This window comes from Manis pentadactyla, chromosome 1 (genome assembly GCF_030020395.1).
Source record: "Manis pentadactyla isolate mManPen7 chromosome 1, mManPen7.hap1, whole genome shotgun sequence".
NCBI lineage: Eukaryota > Metazoa > Chordata > Mammalia > Pholidota > Manidae > Manis > Manis pentadactyla.
Genome location: NC_080019.1, coordinates 180,838,576 through 180,861,363, shown reverse-complemented (window position 1 = coordinate 180,861,363; position 22,788 = coordinate 180,838,576). Strand labels below are relative to the sequence as shown.

General features: G+C 32.9%; 1 protein-coding gene across 8 annotated transcripts in view; it reads left to right on the top strand.

Moving 5' to 3' along the window:
- Positions 1–22,788, top strand: part of LRCH3 (leucine rich repeats and calponin homology domain containing 3) — a 109,537-nt gene that overhangs the window by 18,944 nt on the left and 67,805 nt on the right. For all 8 annotated transcript variants that reach the window (XM_036904853.2, XM_036904863.2, XM_057503570.1 and 5 more), the window contains exons 2-6: positions 10,711–10,855; positions 12,392–12,518; positions 16,186–16,291; positions 21,077–21,213; positions 22,650–22,759. In XM_036904853.2, coding sequence (XP_036760748.2) covers positions 10,711–10,855; positions 12,392–12,518; positions 16,186–16,291; positions 21,077–21,213; positions 22,650–22,759 — 625 coding nt within the window. The remainder of the gene's footprint in view (positions 1–10,710; positions 10,856–12,391; positions 12,519–16,185; positions 16,292–21,076; positions 21,214–22,649; positions 22,760–22,788) is intronic.

The following is a 22,788-nucleotide window of genomic DNA, read 5'->3' as shown; positions in this document are numbered from 1 at the left end:
GTTTGATTTCACAGTTACATTATGAGGATATCATTTCTGGAAAGCTGATTAAAATTATAAATTAGGTAATGGTAATTACTTCTGGCTATGATTTAAATTCTGCATACATTTTAGAGAGTTTTACAAGAATGTCAAGTTTTAAACAAATGCTTACTTCATGTAGTTACAATAAATTTAGGCCATAAAGTTACAAAAGAAAGAAAACAAATACATGTTCAAAACAAATATTAAACCAGAAAAGGGACTCTGTTAATGAAAGAAGGCTGATTACAATCTCAAGTATTGTCAGAAATTAACCCCCTGCCACAGTAAATTATAAATTCAAATTTGCAATTTCTTTCATTGAACTGAAATTCTCAAAAAATTTTGCATAAAATAGTCTGAACTAAGATTTAAATATTTTCATTTTACAGTATTTGTTGAGAATAAAATACAACAAATAAGAAATTTCTTATTGTGAAATTAAGTGTTAATATGGGACTGGAAAACATCTCATTAAAGATCAGGAATCAAACCCCATGCACCTAAAAATACTAGCATTTTAGGTTTATTCTTCCCTTACTCTTTTTAATTCTTCCCTTTCTTACTGACACCAGTAGCAAAATACTGTTATCAGTATTTCAGATGAAAGTGTACTATAAATGGAGCAAAGGACACAAACTCTGTAGGTTGGAAGTATTCTGGCTTATGCTAAGAACAGAAGAATAACAGCAGCAACAGAAAGTCTTTTTCTTAAGCTGACATGCGGCCACAAACAGATTCCTCAAGTAATATGGACACTTGGTTGAACTGTATAACCAAAAAACATGCATTAGTCTTTTAATGAAAAAGGAATACTTTATGATTTACATATGCAAGTCATGTATTGATACAGTATTTTCAAATGGGAAAACAAATTGCTTCTAACTATTTTTCCAATTGCATGTTACTATGTTAAAAAGAGTTGACAGTGCATTCATTTAATCTGGTGATACTAATTTCAACAAATTCCTGTTAACAACAAATTAAACCTCATTGCAAAGAAATTATAGTATCATGGCTGGATTTTCTAATCCTAGTGAAGGCCACAGTGAAATAGTCTAGACATGCTGCCTTTAAAGTTTGTTGTGATGAGATTGTAATAAACTTGCTCAAAGTGTTCATAAAGTTCTAACTTGTAAGGTGCTGTAGAGAAGCATAAAAGGATGCCCTTGTATGATCTAAAAATATGACTTTTGATGATAATCTATATTTTTTATTTTTTAATTAAAACTAACATCTGCCTCATGATGAGGCTCGTTTCAGCATCTCTGTAAATGCTGCTACATGAAAACAGAAATAGGAAAAGAAGTTGCAATTGTCACATTCATAGCTTTCTTAGAAAAACATATATTCCCTGAATTAGTCATATCAAGTGGTCAGTTATTCAGAATGAGTTCCAATTTTATAAACAAAATAAGTAATTTTGTTTATAAAATAAGTAAAAATGGATTTTCTCTGATTGCCTATTACCAGCAGTCTGCTTAAGAATTTGGTTATCAACATCCCCATCATTGAATCCTGAGATCCTTCTAGTTTAAATTGTTCTTGACTTTTTGGATTGTTAATTACAGGGACTGGAACTTGTTAAAGAATTTGCTTCTCTCAAAAGTCAGATAGACTCAGTGGCGTTCCCTGTTGAAATGTGCCTCTAATTTTTTCCTCTTATTTCATATTGACACCAGTCATAAGTGGTCTGAATTCTTATACTTTAATGCAGAATTAAAATTAGCATCAGATTGAGATTTTGAAATTTTTTGAGTTTAACCTCTGTGCTTCCCATTATTTTCTTCCTCTAAAGAATCAGAGTTCTTCAAGGCCATTGCTTTTTGAAAAGGAATAGTAATCATATGACAGGCCATATATCTTTTCTTTCTGCCTCTGCAACTACTGGGCTGTGGTCAAAGTCCCAACTCTACAGATCCTCCTGACATCACACCAGCAGGTGTAGGGTGCCTCATTACTGCTGGATAGGGGTGGAAGTCTAGGCCTGCTAGATGGTCTCCACTGATCCCACATGGTGGGGAGCAGGAGTCACATTAACCTCCTGGCAGGCATGAAAGTCCCAGCTCCCTACTTGGCTGCCTTCAGCAGTAGGGACTGGAGAGGAGCCACTGAAATGCCAAGTTACAGTCCTGCAAAATGGAAGTTTATGTTGCCTACTCAGCCTTTAGAGTTTTTTCTGAAGTGTTTGATTGGAGTAGAGTACTTATTGTTCATAAGTTTTCTGTCTTGGTAAATTGCCCCTTTGCCCCTTGCCCTGGTCCTTGGGTTTAAGAGAACAGGCTTGTGTTTGGGCTTTTCTTTTCTTTTCTTTTTTGTCTTTGTTGTTGTTTCTGGCTTACCAACTTGGAGACGTCAACTCCAAGCTAGGATACAGGAGGCAAAAGGAAAACGCAGGGAACTGATCACTATGTTGTTCTTTGGGTCCTGAAGTCCCTAGTCATCTTTTTTCAACCCTTTAGAATCTTACGTTTGTTTTCGATTTAATGGCTGGACTTTTTAGTTGTACGTAGCAGGATGAATAGGGAAAAATAACAACTGCTTCATTTTCCTGGAAGCAGAAGTCACTAATTGTCATTTAAAATTGTATGCATTAACTACCTTTGATTAAAAAAATAAAATAAAAACAATTTTAAAAACCCACAATTTATGTAAAAATAATATGGCTTTAGAATAAAAAGCATTAGAAAATTTTCTTATTTCTGACCTCAGGTTACATAATTTTTTTAATAGCTAAAAAAATGCTTTTATTGAATTCACAACAAAATTTTCATGAGATGGCATAGTGGTTGAAAATATACAGGAAATCCCTAAGTATATAGTGTTTTTTAAATGTAAGTTTAAAGAAAAGGTTTCAAAAGTGTAACACACTTTTTTCAGTCATCACAGTGTCTTCATTTAATGGGCAACTGTTTATGTTCTTTGGTATTTGTTAGCCTGTGGGAAGCACCATGAACAGTATTATTGTGATTTGTTAAGTAGTTATCAAATCATATTTAAAATTATTTTTATATAATTCTTTAGGGAGTTGATCATAATTTTATTTTTTATTTTATATTGAGTACATTCTAGAAGTTTTTAATAGTTTGTGTTTACCATTTCTTCATATATTGAAGGATATTATTCCTATAATCTCTTAAAGTTTACATTACTCAGTACTAAAAATCTCTGATACAGAATATTTGTCATAATTTCAGGCCTTTTTAACATTGATAGAACTGACTGTTCTCAAAACAAGTGACTGTGTATGTGGTTATTGCATAATGGGCTTTATTTGGTAAGGATGATGTCATTACGTGGGATAGCCTGAAGGAGTTATTAGAAGAACATAAGACTCTTGACTGCTAGTGTTTCTTAATAAATGTCATACTGTTGAAAACACTAATTGCTGTTTGGACTGGAATGAACCTAGGTTTTCCTGGCTTAGTTCTAGAGATTTAAAGAAACATGTCCTACTGTTGTAATTATATAGCTGAATAGAATGAAATATTAAACATTTTTCTCCCTGGGAATGAGAAATGGAGCTAGGAAGGAAAGAAGTTAAACAACTGACGTTCTTTGTTACACAGGTGTGAGACTGACTTTTGAGATTCGCCATTCAGAATACTTTGAATTTTTGGTACTGTAATTTCTGTATCATTTCGTTTATTGCTGAGGTATAAAGTACATTATTAGAAAAGTGTAATTTTAGAGAATTTTTTAAAGTATATACCACTAAAAAGAGGTAGATTACATTTATTTTCTACTTTGAGTACTACATATTTGATTTTTTTTATTGTGGTAAAATAAACATAAGATAAAATTTATCACTTTAACCATTTTTAAGTGTACAGCTCAGTGTCATTAAGTAAATCTGTATTGTTGTACAACTGTCACCACTCTATTCATCTCCAGAACTTTTTCATCATTCTAAACTGAAACAATATTAAACAAAAACTCTCCATTTCCTCCTCCCTGCAAGCCTCTCGTGATCATTCTGCTTTCTATCTCTATAAATTTCCTCCTATGAATGGATCATACAGTATTTGTCCTTTTGTGTCTGGCCTGTTTCACTTAGTTCAGTGTTTTCAGGGTTCATCCTTGTCACATGTGTCCAAATTCCATTCCTTTTTAAGGCTGAATATTATTCTGCTGTATGCATATACTACATTTTGTTTATCCATCATGTTAATGGGCATTTGGGTTGTTTCCACCTTCTCTCTCTTGTGAATAATGCTGCTATAAATATTGGTATACAAATGCTTTCTTGAATCCCTGTTTTCAGTTCTTTTGACAGTCAGAAATATAATTGATGGATCATGAGCATAATTTTATGTTTGAAGAACTGCTGTACTGGTTTTTACAGTAGCTACATATACCATTTTACATTCTCACCAGCAGTGTACAAGAGTTCTACTCTTGTTATTTTCTGGCTTTTAAAAAAAATAATAGCTACCCTAATTGATATGAAATGGGAACTCATTATAGTTTTTATTGCAATACTTAATGATTAGTGATGTAGACTGTCTTTTCATGTGCTTATTGGCCATTTCGTATATGTTTGGAAATTTGGAAAAATGTCTTCAAGCCCATTGCCCATTTTTTAATTGAGTTGTTTAAATTTTTTGTTGTTCATTTTTAGGAGGCTTTTTAAAAAAATGTATTCTGGATATTAATTCATCATCAGATTACCCATTTTGTTTTTAATTAATGTTGCAGAGGTTGGTGATAGTGTGGGTATAACTGACCTGGTCTGTAAGCATGTCTCCTACATTTCCTTTTAGTAAGGGTTCTTTCTTAGGAGTTCCTTCATGGAGCTCACATTTTAAAAATTAATCAATTAATTACCTACCAAATAAATGTTACTTAGAAATAATTTTTAAAATTTTTAATTAAACATAAAAGATTTGATAAGCATGAAATATCTAATGTTAACACACTAAGTTAACTTAATTCTAGCAAATAAAATTGACCTTTCAATAAGTCAGGCATTGTATTAGATGGTAAAGACACAAAGCTTTTGGTCTTAAGGAACTTAAAACCTAATGAAGAACTGCGGTACCATGTGATAATTAGATTAATAGAAACATAGTGGCAGAATCCTTTGAGTGCCTAGACAAGTCAAGGGAAGTTTAATGAGATTATGGTCTTGAAGGGACAGGAGTTTACCAGAGGAACAATTCTGAGAGTAGCCAGAATTGCAGTGTTACTTTCTTTGACAGGGTCACTGGGGTTAAGAGTACCTGGTATATATATGACTGAAAAGCGGGGAGGGAGGGAGAGCCTGCTGCATGAATGTGAGTGAGAGAGGTTAAGAATATGTGAGCAGAGCAAACACCCTAAAAAATGTTTTACTGTATATATATTTGTCATAATAAGTAACACACAATGTCCAAAACATCTCTGTTTTAAATGAGAGGTTTGGGAAAGGAATCCTGTAGTCCCTTTTCCCTGGCTGCATTAGGTAGTAACCCTGTTCATACATAAGAGCTAGAAACACTCGGAAGAACTCTATATAGAGCTGAATAAATTCAAGCTGACCTGTTGTGTAGAAAACTTAGGTTTCAATTTCAATATTTGTATTCATTGGTTCAACTGAATTAATTTATTTTGGTTGTGATGCAGATAGGTGGTTCCTTTTAACAAATACATCGCCGCTATTTCTTCTGGTAGCTTACATAAGAATAGGGAGAAGAGGAGGGGCGAGGAGAGTGGTGGTGGGGGTCGTAGTGAACGAAGTGATCATAGGCACCTTTGTATGTAAGTCCAACACGGTCCTCAGAAAAAAGAAAGTTGCCTTCAACTCTAGGAAGAGTTGAGAATGGCAATTTTGACAGTTTGACTACAGCTGGAAGGAGCGACAAAATTGAGCACACTTCACTAAGAGCAAAGAAAAGAATTTTTTGGTCATTGAAACACTATTTAAATATTTATGATTATTTTATTTTAAAGAAATTTAAGTTATTATTATCAACAAATTTTTGTGTTGTAAAGAATTACGGTTTTTCCTTTCCCTTTTTTCTTTTTGTCACTTTAAGAAAAGTCAGCATATCATGTCAGTAAAATAATGATATTCTTTTTTCTAAACCTGTGTCCTTTACAGTCTCAAATAGAAATAGAAAGTTAGAAAATTAGCTGGGAGGAAAATGCCATAACAGTTAAATGTTTCCCAAAATTTTTTCTCAGGTTTAAGAAGCCACATTACTGTTACGTCTTTGAGCTCCCTGTTTGACCCCTGAAAGTGGCAATCAACCACTCCTAATTCATAAAGTTATTGAACAGTTAATGGGAGAGATAGACTTAGGAAAAAATATGTGTTAGCATGCTTATTACCTGCAAAAAAAAGTAGGAAAATTGAAAGCGTCTCACTGGAAGTGCTAGAGAGGGAGATTCTGAAATGTTCCAGAGATTAACATGATAATAAATGTTAGAGCTATGACTAGCATCTCTCTTTATCATGTGTCATTTAAGATAATGCTTTTTCTCTAAATTGTATTGTTTGCGGATATTTTTTTTTAAGTTGTGTGTGTGTGGTTTTTGAAGTATCATTGAAATACAATCTTATGTTGGTTTCAAATGTACAGCACAGTGGTTCAACATATTAAATCCTCACCCAGTCTAGTGTGGTTACTATCTGTCAAGGTAGAAAGATGTTTTAGAATCATTGACTGTATTTTCCATGCTGTACCACAGGGTATGGTTTTGAAAACTATTTATTGGCAGAGTATATGATGAGCAGAATTTCAAGATGAAAATACTGTAAGAATTGGATCACAGAACGGACCTCATAAACTCTAAAATTCAGTTTGTTTTCCAATATTACGTGAAACTAGAGTCCATTCTAGGCAGACATTCACTTTTCTTTCCTGTGTGAGCAAAGAGGGTGTTTTAAATTGGTTGACATCTTTTGCTTTCTTTGCATTATTTGAAAACGAAAAATATGTAATATATGAGTGATATCAAAAAATAAGTGTGGGGAGAAAATTAGATAGAAAATTAAAAGAATATGTGTGTGAATGGATATGTAAATGTATGCACACCTTTGTGATTGTTAACATTTAAGATTAATACTTATGATCTTTGTTGTCATATGTTTAACTTCCAACTGACATGTTTCATTGCAAATAGCCACATGTCTTGATGGTGACTTAAACCCGTTAGGTACCCTTTCTACCTATCGTTTATCACAGGTTATAGTTTTTTAATTGTTCTGCCAGAGCAGAAGTAGGATGCCCTTTTCTCCAACCTTGAATAGCGTTTTTTCACTGTCCTTCAGCCGCCACTAAACATTTATTCAACTATCATGGCATTTCCCTCCCAGCCAAATTTCTAACTTTCTATTTCTGTTTGAGACTGTGAAGGTCACAAAGTCCAGAAAAAGAATATAATTATTTCACTAACATGATATACTCACTTCTGTTAAGGTGGCTAAAAGAGAGTGATGGTTGGGTGCTTCTGTCAGGCCTCTTAGGGCCACTGCCTTATTTTAAGCCAAAGCCAGATGTTTCAGGTTTTTGAACAGTACCATTCTGCTTCCAGGTACCAATTTCTGTTTTGTTTTTCTATTGTTGTGAAGCTGACAACTATAAAGCCTAGTGGCTTTCAAAAAACCAATAGTTATTTATTTTGAAACGTCCCTCCAGACTGGTGGCTTTCCCTTCTGCCCTCCACTATCATCTCCCAAATCTACTTGCCATAGAAGTTTCTGTTACACGAGGGTGAAAAATAGGTGATTCCAGAACTGGGGCACAGAAGTTGGAAGATAAGCCTAGAACTTCTTGTCCCACAATATAAGGAAATAAAAAAAAAAAGTGCATGTAAAAAAGATCAAGGAGCTGGCCTAAAGAGAAATTTCTTTATCAGCTGGGTTATAATGGATTATAAACCATTGGATAAAATGAAAATCTGTGAGTTCATGCAGCAAATAGGTCAGTAAGTCAGTGTGTATGTATTTTTTTAAATAGGAAAGGAAATTTCATAAGTGAAAAACACTTTATATTTAAGAATAGAAAAAATTTCCAAAGTCATTATTTTTTATACCTACAGCATTCTTTTTTTATGGTTGTAACCTATCTCATTTTTTTCTTATAACTATAAAATACCTAACTATAGTTTGATACACATAGTAGTCTTTCCCTCAGTAGTCGGATTTGATTCATTTTATGTAAGCACTTAATTTTTTGGAAATAAATTCTTTTCAATCCAGGTTTTATAGTACTTCTTAAAAAATCATAAAGGTAAATTATGATTTGGTCCTTTTTCAGTATGTTAATTATGTTAAGTCTTACTTTAGATGAAGCTATAAAGGTAGAGGACAGAAAATCTTATTTCTGAGTCCACAGTTTTTGTTTCATCCATTTATTTGCCCATATTTTTAAACAAATATTTTATCAAGCACCTATGTGCTATGTACTATGATGACACTGCAAAATTTCAGGCATACAAAATTGAACAAAACAGATATAGTCCCTACCCTCACAACATATCAACTCATTAAATATTGGCTGTGTGATTCTAGAGTGCTCATTCTTATGTATCTCCCACTAATATTAAAAGATTCTTTTTGCTATTTTTAGGCTTTTTTCTTTAGCCCATTATTTTAAAACTTAAGAGTATCTTTGAGATGAATTTGACTTTGAGGGTAAAATATTTGAAAAAAAGGAAAATAATTAGGCATTTGATTGCAAATGAAATGCCTTAAAACTTTTTTCACTGATGTATTTCTTTCAGTTAATTGAAACTTCCATGATGTATCCCTCAGCCAAAAATTTTCTCATGTTTTTATCAGGCCAAAATTGGCTTTTTCTGCTTTGCTTAACTGAATAATGCATCCAGTGACTGTTCCAAAGATGGTGTGGTTATTGGCTCCTATTACTAGCATTAGCAGGAAAGATAATGGCTTGTGAAAGACCAAGGCCACATTCAGGATATGATACATAGAAGTAACTTTGTAGCTTAGATGCAGAATTATGTATTATGCAGTTTGTGGCCTTTTACAATACTTCACAGGTCTCATTTAAGATTGCTGGGTGGAAAACAATTTAGGATTGATTACACTGATCCAGAGATAGTTTCGGAAGACTGTGTCACATAAATAGTCCGATCTATATTTGTGAAGTCCAAAGGTTATGGTAGTGCCACAGAGATACAGTAACCTCTCTCATTTTATCTCACTGAAAGATAAGCAAACTTTTAAGTATTTTAATGTAAATCTTTTACAATAAATGTTCTCTGCATTTTTCTGCCTTCTAAAAGTAGAGTATACTGAATGCAATATTACTTATTTTTGGTGACCAAAGATATAAACTGTACTCAGCTGTATTTTATTGCATGGTACAATATCCTATAATTTTGGGAGTTTTGTATTTTTTTGTTTTTGCTGTGTTGCTGTCAACCTCATAAAGCTGGCTGTATGTGTGCCTGTCTGCATTTATAGTATGTGAAGTAATTTTCCATGCATTATTTGATTTGATTCTTTGGATAATGGTAAGAGGCAATGACAGAGGAGATGAAGAGAAATGGATGGATTCAAGATAGACTTGGACCAAAAAACTGACTGTGTTGTTTGGATTAGGTTGGGAAAATAAAAAGTGACAGGATGATTCCAGAATTTTGACTTAAGCAACTGGTTGGACAAAAGCATTGTGTACTGGAGATAGGAAATTTAAAAAAAGGAATATATTTGCAAATTGTGTATTTCAGTGGCATTGTGTATGTAGAATTAGTCTCAAAAGCTAAGAAGTCTTTTTTCTCTTCTATGGAAAAACATGAGGTAATTTCGAAGCATTCAATTTACATACAAACTCAGGATACACCTATACATGAGAATTTCCTCCATCAGTTTAGTCACCAACTCAGATGTGGTTAAATTTTGTATGTCCTTATTTCTTTGTTTTGATCTTTAAAGATGAATGAAATTGGAAGTATTAGTCGGTGTTCTAGCTGAGCACTTTACTATTTTGAACATAATTTAGTAGTATGAAAGAAGAAAAGAGCATTAGATATTCAAAGGGCAGTGAACTACATCTGTCACAAATAACGTGACCCTTTTAAAAATGCAAATACATTGAGTATTATGTTACATAGAGAGTCTTTCTGTTTTAAGATAGTGAATTGGTTCATCTTTTTTGGGATGGAGGAGGTGTAATAAATTCGTATAATTCAATGTATGTGATAGATTTCAATCCATTGCAATTATTGTTTCTGTTGATGCTCAGATGGTCTTGTCTTTGGTCATTGGGAGCAAAGATAGCTCCTAACCTATTTTGACATGACCCTGATAATCTTCAGTAAAGAAGGGGCAGAATTTTTTTGTTCTGTTGCTCTTTGCTTTGCTAAAATCATCAATGTTGTCTGTGTTTTTAGGAAAGTGGATCTTAGGGATTCATTTGTTTCCTAGGTTCTTTGGTACTTAGGATGATCTTTTGTAAGCAGATATGCTTCAGAATTTGTGTTGATTGCAAAGAATAATGGTTTTATTTTTAGTATATGTGGAGACTCAGAAGGAATCAGAATTTCTATCAACAGGTGTAGAGGCCTATGTTAAAATAGTTCACTCAATCAATTAATAAATGTTTAAATGTGTTCCTTGGACCAGTCTCCACAATAGGAACTCAGGAATTCAATCAGTCACAAAATATGCTTACTTAACATTTCAATAAAATAAGTTCCTAGGATTGACTTTAAACTCAGTTAATTTTTTTCTTTCAGATCTATCTCGAAATCGTCTCTCAGAAATTCCCATAGAAGCATGTCACTTTGTTTCTCTTGAGAATCTCAACTTGTACCAAAATTGTATTCGGTATATACCAGAGGCAATTCTAAACCTGCAAGCTCTAACATTCTTAAATGTTAGGTAAGAGCATTGTTTTGTTTTGTTTTGTTTTTAAAATTTTTGTCTTTATTCGTCTTTCCAGCTTTCCCTTTCACTAAAATTTACATTATCTGTTCATATCTGCAGTATCTGTAAACATTCTTAGGCTAAGTTAACAGTATTTCCTGTGTTCCTGTAGTTTTTCCCCTTGTCTTTGGCTTTGTAGTAATTAACAAACTAATAGCCATTAGCCTAATAAGCTTGCAGCAGCCTTGTAGCAATGGTTCTTTATATTTTTTCAAATGATCTTCATCAAATGAGAATAGTAGATCTGAAATTACTTTGTTTAGTTCTTGTATATTATAATTTGTGTATTATGTACATTTGTATTATGTATTTGCATGTATTAAGTTCTGAGTGTATAAATGCATTTATTCAACTCATCTCCATTTTTTTCATATATTACAAAAATTCTTTTATTTTCATTATAAAAATTATAAATATTCATTGATGAAAATGAGCAAATGTAGAAAAGTATAAAGAGAATTCCTCAAAATGTATCTGAGTTGTATAATTATAGGTGGTCTTTTCCTTTTTTTCTAGGCTTTCAGTCAAATTTTTAAATGAGCTTTTCCCCTGTCATGAAATATCCTTTGGAAATATTTTTGTGTGTAATCATTTTATTATACAGTTTATACACTTCTAAAACTCATTTTCCTTCTAAGATATTTACTTTAGTTCATTTTTTTGCCACGATAAAAGTAGTACTAGTAAAGAATTCTGTACATAAATCTTTATTTTTCTCTTTCCTTAAAACAAATGTCTGGGAGTAGAATTGTTACTGAACTAAATTTTTTTAAAGGCTCGGATCTATAGTAGTAAAATCAGCAGAAAAGGTCTTGAAAATGGGGAGCAATTGGTCCTAAGAATTAAGAGGTTAAATCTACATAAGCAGAATTTTAACTTATTTTTATCTTAATGATAGATGTTTTATTTTTAGTTTTCATTGGCATGTTTTTATATAAATAAAAGATCCCTTTCCCGTTCTTCAGTTAATATATTTGAAATCACAACCTGTCACTTGTTTTGCATAGAACTATATTTGTGTCATTTATGTACATTTGATTATGAAACTGTAATAAGAAAGGAAATAGATTTTAAACACTTTCATGTTTATAACTCTTCCTTGGAAGGAAAAGGAGAGAATGATAGTTATCTCACCTATTTTAAAATCATTTTTTGTAATAAATTTAACTTTAATAATATATTGTCTTTATATGGTACTTCATTATTTACAAAGGAGTTATATGGTGCAAGAGCCCTATGAAATAGGTAGAAGAGGTATTAAGATCTACAATTTAAAGATGAGGAGTCTATAAGATACAGATGGTTAAATTTGTGCCTGAAGCGTTATAGCTGACAAGTGAGGAAATGAAGGCTAGAATTCAAATCTAATACGGCGCTTGATCCTTGCAAGATTTATATTTGTTATTTTCCTGAGTATAGAATGGGAAAAGTGGAAAATTTTTTTATTGAGTGGTGAGCTCTGATTCTTCTCTTTTTCTACTTATCCTTTAGTCGGAACCAACTATCAACTTTCCCAGTACACTTGTGTAATTTACCATTGAAAGTCCTAATTGCTAGTAATAACAAATTGGTTTCGCTTCCAGAAGAAATTGGACTTCTCAGACATTTAACAGAACTTGTAAGTTAATTTATTATTTTTTGATTGTCCTGCATATACGTATATCCATATAGTGATACCATACTCTTTTATATGGTAAAGACCCATTACTAAGGTCTGTATTTGAATTATTTTCTAGTATTGATAATTAAGTTTTACTGGTTGATTAGTACTTAAGTGCTTCCTCTCAGAATTAAGAAAGAACTCAATGTACAAGTCTAAAAGGTCCACATGGAATGGAAAAGGTCATTAGAGTTAGGTTCTACTCAATATTAAGTGATTTGTATGTTACTAAACTTTTAAGATATAGGTTAGTAATGAATTTTAACTTTTCAAGTTAAATCTTGTTAGTAGCATCAGTTTTCTGATTTTTGGTTAGCTCTTTTAGGGAAATGGGCACTACAAAGGTCAGGCTAATTTTTTGGCCTAACTTGCTCCTTAGAGCCTATCTCCTGCTCTAAAGTAAGCTATTCTTTACTGCCTTATATTTTCTTTTTTTTAGTGTTCTGAATATATATTTTTCTTCTTTTTCTTTTTATTAAGGTAAAATTGATATACACTCTTATAAAGGTTTTACAAGAAAAACAATGTGGTTATTACATTCATTCACCCTTATTATCGAGTTCCCCCACCTCATACCCCATTGCAGTCACTGTCCATCAGTGTAGTAAGATTACTACTGCCTTATATTCTCTAAGCTTAACCCTCACCTACCACTCCTTGTTACTCTTGAGAATTTATTTCTGGGTATGGGACTAACACTTTTCTCATTGAATCACCACAGTAAGATTATGCATTGGGTACTATAATTATCATCATATTATAGCTGAGAAACCTAGCACTCAGATAGGTTAAGTAATTTGCCCAAGATTCCATAACCAAAACAACTTGAAACCAGTCTACCTTAGCTCCAATGCCCATGTTTCATATTTTGAAAATGGTCAAATACAGTTATGTCCCTTCAGATTTGGGAAAGTAGTTACATGTAGGTTTATTAACAAAGGTGGGCATAAACAAAAAATAAATACATATAATCTAGTTGGACCAGTTATTAACTCACTTTTTCAGGTGGACTACGAATATAAAGGTCAAATGTAAAAGTTCACAAATATAACAGACTCATTAGAAAGTATATTTATTACTTTTATATTACCTAATAAATATATTTAAAATATATTTAATAAATCTGGAGTCTAGATACTGTTTAGATCTAGGAAATGGAGTCTAAAATGTAGTTTCTTGGCTTTTCTACAGAACTTGGTTAATAACATTAACTAGTAGTAAATTGTACTTAGGATTCAAATTCTGATTTTCAAACCAGATTTTAAACTTTCTGTTTCTAATTATTGAATCCTAAATACTTAAAAGTAGATATATCTTGCAGAAGGCACTTTTTGTCTTTCTACAAAAGATATGAGTTAATATCTTCAATCATATAAATAACTTATGGCAGAGTAAGAATTAGTAATCCAAAAGTTCCTGATTTCCCACTTGAGGTCTTTCTGCAACCTCCTTACTGCTGCTTTTCATCTTTATCCTTCATTTTTAAGTGAGGGTAAAATAAAATCTTTCAACATACACATTTTTGGAGATAAATATTACAAATTGCTATTACCTTCTGGCTCAGGCTTTATTTTCCCATCCTTTCAACTTCTTTTCCTTTTAACATTGATGCCTAGAGTATCAGACTAAGAAGTCTAGCTTCTGGTTCTACTTCAGTCATTAATTGGTAGGAAAAGTAAAAAATACTATTTTCTCTAAGAATATTTTGGGTAAATTAAAAAATAACGTCTGAAGTTTATTGAAGTTTTTGGTAAGTAGTCTTTTCTAATATTGAATCTATAGTATTTTCTATTTTACTTTAGTATTGGAGGGATTTTAAGTGTTATTGTAGCATCTTGGAGCTTTTATTAACCTAGTCAGTTTCCCACTACTACACATGGGTTAACAAATTATTCTGGCTAGTATCAGAATTAGGGAATTCTTAATTTATCCATCTTGGAACCTGTAGTCAGTCTCTTTTCAGAACCAGTGGTATCAGCTATTAACCAGGATGCCAGAAGGCCTACCTTATATATGCATTGGCGTCAGGTTGATCCCATACAAATAGAGCAGTATCTATTTTTTTCCATAGCTTTTGCATTATGGGTACTTTCCTATTTTTTCCCCTCATGTTCAGTTTGATAAAGAATCATTTGATACATAAAGAACTCACACACCTCAACAAACAAAAAACAAATAACCTGAGTAAAAAATGGTCAGAGGATCTGGACAGACACTTCTCCAAAGAAGAAATTCAGATGGCCAATAGGCACATGAAAAGATGCTCCACATCGTTAAAATCAACAGGGAAATGCAAATTAAAACAACAATGAGATATCAGACCAGTTAGGATGGCCAACATCCAAAAGACAAGAAACAAAAAATGCTGGTGAGGATGTGGAGAAAGGGGAACCCTCCTACACTGTTGGTGAGAATGTAGATTAGTTCAGCCATTGTGGAAAGCAATATGGAGGTTCCTCAAAAAACTAAAAATAGAAATACCATTTGACCCAGGAATTCCACTCCTAGGAATTTACCTGAAGAAAAGATCCTTGATTCAAAAAGACATATGCACTCCTATGTTTATCGTAGCCAAGATGTGGAAGCAGCCTAAGTGTCCATCAGTAGATGAATGGATAAAGATGTGGTACATATACACAATGGAATATTATTCAGCCATAAGAAGAAAACAAATCCAGCATTTGCAACAGCATGGATGGATCTAGAGGGTGTACTATGCTCAGTGAAATAAGCCAGGTGGAGAAAGACAAGTACCAAACGATTTCACTCATTTGTGGAGTATAACAACAAAGCAAAACTGAAGGAACAAAACAGCAGCAGACTCTTGAAGACTCTGGGAAGGGACTAGTGGTTACCAAAGGGGCAAAGGGTTGGGGAGGCAGGTGGAGAGGGAGGTCATTATAATTAGCACACACAATGTAGGTAAGTCATGGGGAAAGCGGCATTGGACGGAGAAAACCAGTAATGACTCTATAGCATCTTACTATGCTGGTGAACAGTGATTGCAGTTGGGTGGGGGAGATTTGATAATAAGGGTGAATGTTGAAACCATAGTGTTGCTCATGTGAAACTTTCATAAGATCGTATACCAATGATACCTTAATTTTTAAAAAAATGATTTGATCATCTTCAGTGCATTTTTATTTATATTCTTGAACAGTTTGAACTAGTATTTTGAAAACAGGATTTCCTTTCAAGTAATTTTGTCAATAATTTTTATCATTGTGTTTTTTCTTCTAATTTCATTAGAACAATATAAAATAAAAGTATTTTTTTTAAATGATCTGTTTTTGTGTTTTTCTTGTTTTATCTTTCCACCAACATTTTTTTCATTTGATCTGATACTGGGCCTCCTATTCCCATCTTAAAATTAAGATGTAATTTTAATTCTCACAAAATTAATGTATATCTATATAAAATGTATAAATAACATCAGTCTGTAAGTTTTTTAAATTAAAAGCTAGTACAGGCTATGGAATTATTCTTGAACACGTAATCATATTTTTTTTACAATATGAGAGACCCTTTGTATTATGTTGTCCACCGTCATTTTACAGGTAGTTTAAAGAAGCAGACAAGTTTGTGATATTAGAACATCTATTTTTTTTGTATCTTTTTGAAATAGGATGTGAGCTGCAATGAAATTCAAACAATACCTTCTCAAGTTGGTAACTTGGAGGCCTTGAGAGACCTTAATGTAAGAAGAAATCACTTAGTACGTTTGCCTGAAGGTAAGAAGCTGAAATAATTACTTTGTTATTATTTATCTTTTCATTTAAAGATCTCTTATATTGATAAGCACAATACAAAAATGTAAAAGAATTAGATCCAGTGTTTAAGATGTAATGGTTTATTTAATGTATGTTATCTCTTCCATTGTGCAATTTAAAAGTTAGAGTCTTAAGTGAAAAGCTCCAATAACTATTGACAATAAATGTATATTTAGATCTTGTCAACTAATATAGCTGATAACTCAGGGTTGGGTCACTGGAAGTTTCAGTACTCCCAATAACTGCTTGGGAGAAATGTAACATGTTTTTGATAAGGGGATAGTTTAGTATAAAGAAAAACATTCCTGCAATTAGGACTGACTTAAAAATGGACTTGACTTGAACTTAATTACTATATATCCCTCACTGGAAATGTTCATACAGAGAGTAATTAGCTGTGTGGAAGTAGTATGTAGAGTGAATCGTGAAATGGAGTGAGAGAATGCATTAGAAAGCTGGTTACCTTAGGCTGCCTATAAGCTCTGGTATATGTATTTGCTAAAATAGTAAGTATAATTTATCAATCTCAGAAATACAAATTCATAAAAAATGAAGCTATAAAAGGAAGCAAAAGGGGGGAGAACCATTCTTTTATTAGATCAGTATCTAAATGTCTTTAATTTTATTATGGAAAATTTCAATATAAATGAGAGCAATGAATCATCCATCTACACTGTCACCTGCTCATGGCAACTTTTGTTTTATCTGTATTCCCATCCACTTTCCCTCACTCTGTCCTCTACATTAACTTGAAGCAACCAGAAATTCATCTGTAAACATTTCAGAACATATATGTATATCTAAATAACAATAATGTATATTGTCTAGATCATGTATATCTAAAAGATAAGGAATCTTCAGGTGTTTTCCTGACAGTAATTCTCTAGTTTCTTCTATTAAATATGACTTACAGTGTATAATAAATATTGAATTATGTAATGATACTTTTGCTTCACTGTAGAATTCAAATGTTTATACCAGTTTGATCCAGTATGATTTTTAGTTCTTAATACTAGAGTAGCTTTGACAGTTTGGATCCCAACTAAGCATCTCAGAAAGTGACTTTTCCAGTCTACTTTTATACACTTACGGCAAGCACACTACCCCAAATCCTGCATATCTTTCTTCCCAGTAGTCTTGTCCAGTAACCTTTACACCTTTTGTCTTCAGAGCCTTCCTCATCCCTTCCTGGTTCTGCTTTCTGCCACCTCAGGAATGTAAATGAAGGCCCTCAGCAGAACTGACCAAAATCATGATGGAGGTCCCTATAACCCAAAATGTCTATGTAGAAATACCCCTCTACACAGGACTACCTACGGTGATAGATTTTTAATGACTTTCTAAGGTAATACTACTGACAAATGAAAACATTAAGGGTTTTGGTGAAAATGAAAATAAGGAGTTTCAGGTGACAATAGTTTTATCTTCTAATTTTTTCTCTATCTTATTTTGAATGCATATTATTCAAAATATTGTGAGTCACAGATAGCTTCAAATGTATTTTTTAAATCAGCTTATTTTGTAATCTTGGCATATTCAGTTGATCTGAGATGGCAGGAAGGCTTTATTCCAACAGTTTCACAAATTTGTGTGGAAGTTCATGTTAATAATTGGTGGTGTCTGCCATTACAATTTAGTAGGTAAGATTTTACATCTTTTGTTATATTTCCATTTTGATTTTAAATTAATTTTAATTTTTACCAAATGATATATTTTACATCATTCAAAAAGCCAAATAATATTGAAAAATTTTAAATAAATAATAGCATTTCCCTCCCTCACCCCCAACCCTAACCCCTCAGTTTTAATGTTCAGCAGCATCTACCTTTAACCACCTTTAATTCTTCCCACTGGTATTTGCTGACATATTTCTAAATTATGTGCTTTAATCACTATTGCTGGATTGATCAACTTTGATACTTAATGTCAGCTTCCTATTAGGAAGATGAGGATTTAACTTTCTTACACTGTCATCATCATACCTTTACTTCCCTCCTTCCCAGTACAGTTTTTCTAATAGTTTTTTATTAAATCATTGGTCATTATTTACATTATCAGAAATATTGTTCCCTGCCAATTCAAGTAAGGTACTCTGATTTCATTTTCTTTCTTAAACATCTTGTTTTTGTTGTTGTTTTTCTGGAGTTAATAATTCCTCTTTTCTAAAATTTGTGCATGTTTTTATGTACCTATGACTATTTCTTCCTTGTTTTCCAGCAGCCTTATTAGTCAAACCAGTCAGATTACCTATCACACTTCCCCCTACATATCTCTCTCACTGGGCCTTATTCCTTCTCTTCCATTCTGGGCTGGTTTTTCTGTTAATAGCTGCCCAGCTTGCTGCTTCTGTGTTGAACTCTTTCCTGAACTCCTTGTCTTCTTCTTTCTTACTTTTTTTTTTTAGGTTTCTGCTTTATTGAGGTATAATTGATAAATCATCTTTTTTTACTTTACTCCCCTGTTTTGCCAGAGGGCATCTTCTAGTAGTTCCTGAGAACATATCGTGGGAAAATACTTTTTTGAGACTCCAATTGAAGAGAAGTCTCTTCATTCTATGCCCACCCTTGATTAATAATTCATTGGGTTATAGATCCTACATTGAAAATTATGGTCTCTTCTGAGTTTTTAAGTCTTTTTTCACAGTAATTTTGCTTTCAGTATTAAAACTTGATGAAAATTTGTTTTGAAATGTTAATCAGCTCTATACAGACCATATATGATACACAGACATTTAGAAAAGCCTTTAACATGTAAGATGAAATTCAAAACACAAACCAGTTGAAAAAGGAACTCAAACAGTCATCTATAGAAACAGAAGAAAACATTGAAAAACTAGAACTAATATCTCCAATTTCAGAGAGATAAGATACTGAAATTACTGAAACAAGAAAGGGATTTTTGTTGAAAATCTGATGCCATATCTAACTCCAGTCCATTGTTTGTGACCAATTTTTTTCTCTCTGGAAGATTTTATTATCTTCCCTTTTTCACTACTGCTCTGAAATGTTATGATGTGCCATAGAATGAGTTGTTTTACTTCAGTATAACTGGTACCTTGATGGGCCTCTTTCCAAACCAGAGCCACGTTTGTCATTCTGGGAAATTGTCTTATTTCTCTTTTTGATACCATCCTGACTTCTGGTTTCTGTGTTCTCTCTTTCTAGAATTTTTATGAGTTGGATATTGGATCCCTCTGTGATTTTTCTTATTATATTGTCATTTCTTTGTCCCTTTGTTTTACCTGGTGGTAAACAGTTTCAACTATTTATGTTCTAACCATTCTTCTGAATTTTTAATTTTCTCATCATATTTTTCATTTCTAAGAACCCCATTATTCTGTGATCTTTTTTTAAAAAAAATGCCTTCCTTGTTTCAGTAATTCAGTATCTTCTCAGAAATTGGAGATACTAGTTTTAGTTTTTCAAAGTTGTCTTCTGTTTCTATAGATTACCTGTTTCTTCTGAGTTCCTTTTTTCAATTGGTTTGTGTGTTTTGATTTCCATCTTACATGTTGGATGCTTTTCTAAATGTCTTTGGATCAGATATAGCCTGTACAGAGCTGATGAGAAGTTCCAAATATAGTAGGAAGAAATTGTATAATGCTTATTGAGCAGCAAGCTGGGTACCTTACTGGGGGAACTCCATATCAGTAAAGGCCTTTTACGTAAGACTGTATAGTTTCTCCAGAGAAAGATGTTTAATTTCTTCTACCTTATTGTGTAAATTCCTAACTGCAGTAGTGCCCCCTTACCCGGGGTTTCATTTAACTGCAGTTAACTATGATCCTCCTCCTGACTTAGTGGAAAGTCATTAGTAGCTAGCACTACATCACAATGCCTACATCATTCACCTCACTTCAACTCATCACAGACATTTTGTCATCTCACATTATCACAGAAACAAAGGGTGAATAGAGTATAAGGTATATTTAGAGAGAAACTACATTCACCTAACGTTTAATACAGTATATTGTTACAGTTGTATTTTATCATGAGTTATTGTTAATCTCTTACTGTGCCTAATTTATAAATTAAACTTCATCATAGGGAAGAGTGTGTGTGTGTGTGTGTGTGTGTGTGTGTGTGTGTGTGTGTGTGTGCGCTCGCGCGCACGCGCACAGTTGCATACTATCTGCAGTTTCGGGCATCTGCTGGAGTCTTACACTGTGTCTCCTCAGATAACGGGGAAATCACCGTCCTGGCTTTTCAAGAGCTGAGGCTGCTGTGGGTTTGGGTGGGAAAGTGCTAATGTCTTGGTATGTAGAATTTCACTTATCCCCCATTTTAAACTGGCATCTCATCCTGATATGCCATTTGGCCTCAGATCCCTGAGTTCACAGCCTTTTGATTCAGTTTCATTGGAGAATAACCTCTTGACTCCCATGGGGGTTGGAGTGGGTGGTGCTCTGGCTGCAGGAGCAGAGGGCAGGAATCTAGGTGTTGAACTTGTTCTCTGTACAGACTGTCCTCTCATCCCTTTGTTATCCCCACCTTCCTGTGGTATCAGGCCTCTAGTTTCTGAAACTCTGTCATTCTATAAGTAGTCAGACAGCTTGCTTTTCACTAGTTTTCCCATCTGTAAGCAACCACATTTTATTTTACACCACTTTGCTGTATCAGTGAATCACTAAGAAAGAGTGGACGGAAATACTTACGTTAAATAACTGTATTTAACCAGAACTTCTTATAAAAATTATCTAGTTTTGAAATATCATTAATTGTTGATTTCCATCTTACCTCCCCGCAGAACTAGCCGAGTTGCCTTTGATACGGTTAGACTTGTCCTGCAATAAAATTACAACAATCCCAGTTTGTTACCGGAACCTCAGGCACCTGCAGATGATCATCCTAGATAACAATCCACTGCAGTCTCCTCCTGCACAGGTAAACTGTAGTGGATCTGGAGTATGTTATGAACTTTTTGACAAAGGATAAAATTTGAAACTTAAGTTTTATGCATTTATCTTTTTGTTGGAAATTAAATTATTTTAGAACAAATTCACATATGTATTCTTTAGAAACCTTGAGTCAGTGGGATGGAAAATAGGTAATATTTCCAGAAGTGTTTTTCCTTTTACTAAATTTACTTTTTTTAAGTTGAGGGAGTCTTCCTTAAAGTTTTTTCTAATAAATTTGAGTCAATTTCTTTCTATTAAAACCTGAATGTAGATAATATAAATGCTAGAGACAAAAATACTCAGCGTTCAGAACTAAAGATTTTCAGTGCATTTCTTCTGACCATTGCTTTTGTACCTTCCTATTTTGTAAAATCATTGGTAAGTTCCTCATGTATCATATAGTTAGGTGGTCATTTGTTTATCAGTGACTGACATGACACTATATAATAATAAAGTAGTCACAAGGTGGCTTTACATCTAGTTTTTTAAAGATCCTATGATCTAAAAAATTTTTACCAGCCTATATTTTTCACTATAGCTTTTTTACTCTTCAGCTGATAGTCTTATATAACTATAAAGCTTGATAAGTAAACTTAATAACTGTAGAAGCATCTTACAATCCTAAAGATTATGGTATAAACAGAAATATGTATAACTTTAATATTTAATAATTTCTTTTCTGTCTTATAGAAAGTAGGATTGAAAACATTTGCTGATTTCACTTATTTGTGGACTATAAAAACAAAGCAAAACAGAATGAACAAAACAACAGTAGACTCAGACACTGGGAAGTGACTAGTGGTTATTAAGGTGGAAGGGTTGGGGTGAGGGGATAAAGGGGCACAATAATTTGCAATCACAACATAAGTTGGTCATGGGGATGGTAATGTGACATGGAAAATATAGTCAGTGATTCTATAACATCTTTCTATGTTGATAAATAGTAACCACACTAAAGGGGGGTGAAAATTTAATAATATGGGTACTATTAAACCACTGTATTGTATATTTGAAACCAGTATAAGATTGTATATCAATGGAACTTCAAGGAAAAAGAAAAAGAGAAAAGAAAACATAATTGTGCATGATTGTTGGATTCCTAAAAACAAAAGTTGCCAGTATAATCCCTGTGCTTTAATTTAAATCCCTTACTCTGCCTAACTAATCAGTGTGATAAGTTTACCTGGCATGCTAACCTTTTTGCAATCATGAATTACTTTTCACGTTACTGAGACTTATTAACGACTAGAAAACAAAAACCAAATAGTATGCTTTGTTATAATTAGTTTTTATTACTGTATGAACTTAATAGAAATGGCTTTTATCTGACAAGTAAAAAACTGATTGTGATTTTAAACAAAAGGGATAAATACATTTCAGATGAGTAGTAATTTGGTTGCATTTATATGTTACATTGTTTAGATATGTATAAAAGGCAAAATCCACATATTTAAATACTTGAACATACAAGCTTGTAAGATCACTCCAGATCTGCCAGATTTTGACAGGAGACCCTTGGGTTTTGGCTCATGGTGAGTATGTTTTCTTTTTTCTGTCATAT